This window comes from Lactuca saligna, chromosome 2 (assembly GCF_052625555.1).
Source record: "Lactuca saligna cultivar CGN05327 chromosome 2, ASM5262555v1, whole genome shotgun sequence".
NCBI classification, from domain to species: domain Eukaryota; kingdom Viridiplantae; phylum Streptophyta; class Magnoliopsida; order Asterales; family Asteraceae; genus Lactuca; species Lactuca saligna.
Window position 1 is genome coordinate 145,164,398 of NC_136418.1, and position 3,219 is coordinate 145,167,616.

Below are 3,219 nucleotides of genomic sequence, written 5' to 3' on the forward strand. Positions count from 1 at the left end.
TAGAACGCAACTTGGTCTTTATTATATATGGTAGTAGGTAAGTCGAAGAGCGAATAGGAGATGTATATTACTACAAATTTAAAATGAGGGGATTTAATATTCAAAACCTTTCCAATGGTGAAAATACGCAACTTTAGCATATGTTCAGGTACCATTTATGTATTTTTCAGACTTTCTTACTTTTTCTAATGGCAGCATATTTTCTTCTAATGTAAAGTTCACTATTAGATCCAACGAAAAGTCCTTCTGTACTTGCAGCCGAGCTAGGAGCTAAGCATACGTAACAATCGCATATTGCAGTAATGGATACGTCGTCACCATGGCTATCGGAACTGGTAAGCAAGCATATTCGGGCACATAGTTGTTATATATATGCATACATATATTTATATCTTGTTACATTTAATTTACATATGTTCGTGAACCTGTATTTTAGGAAATACAAGATCAAGGATTCGTCAATCAACTTCAGATGATTAGACCTTATTACGTGGTGGCAGACTTCAGTCTTGATTCATTTTCCTCAGAAAGCAACAGCAAGAACCCATCTTTTCCAGATCAAGGTTTTAAATCTCCATCGATCATCAAAGAAACAACCAATATCAATACGCTGCATAGTTATAAAAGCATCAATGATATTAACAACAACTATACTCCAACTGATGAAAAACCAAAGCCAAAGCCCCTTCCAAATACTCCCAACACTTTTACTATATCATTCGGAGATCAAAAACCTAAAGATGAGTTCATCCTTTTAAGCGATTCATTGGGTTGCACAACTGGAACAAAAAAGGGTACGACTGTGATCAGGAATCGAATTCAGCTTCAAGACCATATGCTGGCTGAGAGGAAGAGAAGAGAAAAGTTGGCCCGAAGATTTCTTTCTTTGTCTGCTCTACTTCCTGGCCTGAAGAAGGTATAATCATCTCACTGATAATCAGAACTATATATTTCCTACGATGCCCTAAAATACCAATAAATTATTGTAATATCAACTCGACAAGTTAACTATTTGATTGTAGATGGATAAAGCAGCTATCTTAGAAGACGCATCTAGTTATATACGAGAACTTCAAGGTCGCGTGAAGGAACTTGAGGGATTACCAGACATGAAGGTAATAAATATGCAACCGACTGTCTCTGCAAAGAAATCAAAACTTACTTGTAGCAATGATGATGGTTCTTGGTCTTCTGATGAAGAAAATTTTGGAGAAATACGTAGTCCTTACAATCCAGAGATCGAAGTGAGGATGTCAGGAAGCAGTGTCATAGTGCGAATCTACTGCGTGAAGAACTATGTGTCATTAGTCAAAGTGTTTGACGAAATGGAGAAGCTTGGTCTTTCAATCACGAGTAGCAGCACATTGCCATTTGGAAGTACCACTATTCTTATCACCATAATTGCTAAGGTATGTGCTTTATTGAATTCTTGGGTATAACCTAATTAAATATGGAATTTAAGTTGTTAGTTTTCTAATATTATGATTTCAGCGATAATTTTATGTTGATTCAGTTTACAAAAATGGTTTGAATCTACTTTCGTGCTAAATTAATAGACACCAAATTAATGTTCATTCGTATTTCCTGATTTTTACAGAAGGCGAATGACTTCTTCATGACATCAACGGATCTTGTTAACAACTTGCAACTAGCTATATGAACTTCATGAACCAGAAGATTGTCCACTGACGCATGACTTTTCTTCTTCCTTTTTTTTTTTCAATACTCAGAAAAAAAAACCCTACATGAGTCTGAGTAATAACTAGGGTGGACTTTTGTTAATCTGCTTAATGACAAAACTTGTTAATTCACGAACTAGCCTACATGTAATTTAACCTGAACATGCTTCATCCTACTTGGTAAAATTTTATTATTATCCTCGTGTTTAGGTACCTCCGAGTGCTCCTGAAGAAGTGCCTCGGTACTAGTTGTTAAATTCTGCCTGTCATTTTCCGATTTTGCAGTTCTTATGGAGATGGACGTTTCATGGTGACACTCATGACAGTAATTTTTCCCATTGTGTTCCTTGTTGTTTGTCTCATGTACACTCATTAGATTGCAGTTTCGATTGTGGTGATTAATTGGGTTACTATTTTATTTACCCATCGTGTTGTTTCATGAAATTCACGTTCTTTCACGTTGGTCTTATATATTTGGGAAAAGATCATGTACGCTTTTTGGCTTTGTGAATTATGCTATAGTTTCCTTGTTGGTAGCATGTTGTTTGTATATATACTTATATTCAAAGACATTGTTTAGAGTTTTTTTTTTTTTTTCTTTTGCCAAAGCCTGGTAATTAAAAAAGTTATTCATTAAAATATATCGCTAGTAATTCTAACCTTATTATGCAAAAACATTTAGAATGGTATACCCCTACAAAACTAAAAACCATTACTTGAAATCAAATTTAATTCCTACAGAATTTCCGAGTAAAAACCTTCTCTTTCTATATAAACTCAGCATCTTCGATCCATCAGATCATGGCCCTCACCTACTCTAGCATGATCGATCATCAATCCTTTCATTTCCATGTGTTCTCTTCATACACAAAGTTTCTTTCTCCCTCTCGCTCTCTCCTAAATTCCACACCACATATTTCTTGAAAACCACAAGCCTTCTCGGCCAATTCTAATCAAAACGGGAAAAAAGATGTCTCTGGAATTATTAGTCTCATTATTGTAATTATTATACTGGATGGAATTTAGAGTAATGAATAGTTCATGAAACCGGAAGGGAAATTAATGTGTTTATTAACTTCAAAATGTCTCAAAAAAAGCTTACAAAATCATTTATACATAGCTAATTTGGGAGTGATTTTAAAATTTCTGAAAATTAAAATTGGCAACATATTCATCTAGTTAAACTAACAACATCTCCAATAATTACCTTATTTATTATAAATAAATGTCACATCATAATTCCATTAATACCAACCTCTAGATAAAACACTATTCCAATGATAAACTTATTTAAATAGGTTTTTTTTTTTGTTAAATTTAATTAATTTACCTTTATCTTTCTAAAATATTTTATAAACCTTCTCATTTAATTAGTCTATTTTTAAACAAAATAAATTATTTAATACGAATATATAAATACTAATATATTGATTCAATATTTATGTAAATAAAATAAAAAAAAAATATTAAGTTATAGTTATAAAAACAAAATAAAAACATTTAAAATATTATATAATCATCATAAAAACTATATTTTATA

The 3,219-nt window shown here is 32.4% G+C and overlaps 1 protein-coding gene across 1 annotated transcript; it reads left to right on the forward strand.

Moving 5' to 3' along the window:
- Nucleotides 1–223: 223 nt before the first annotated feature.
- On the forward strand, nucleotides 224–2,073 carry LOC145029184 (transcription factor bHLH18-like). Its single transcript, XM_078977787.1, has 4 exons — nucleotides 224–335; nucleotides 437–916; nucleotides 1,023–1,409; nucleotides 1,598–2,073. Exons 1-4 carry the CDS (start codon nucleotides 303–305, stop codon nucleotides 1,658–1,660), a joined length of 963 nt encoding a protein of 320 aa, XP_078833913.1. The 5' UTR covers nucleotides 224–302; the 3' UTR covers nucleotides 1,661–2,073.
- The last annotated feature ends 1,146 nt before the right edge of the window (nucleotides 2,074–3,219 follow it).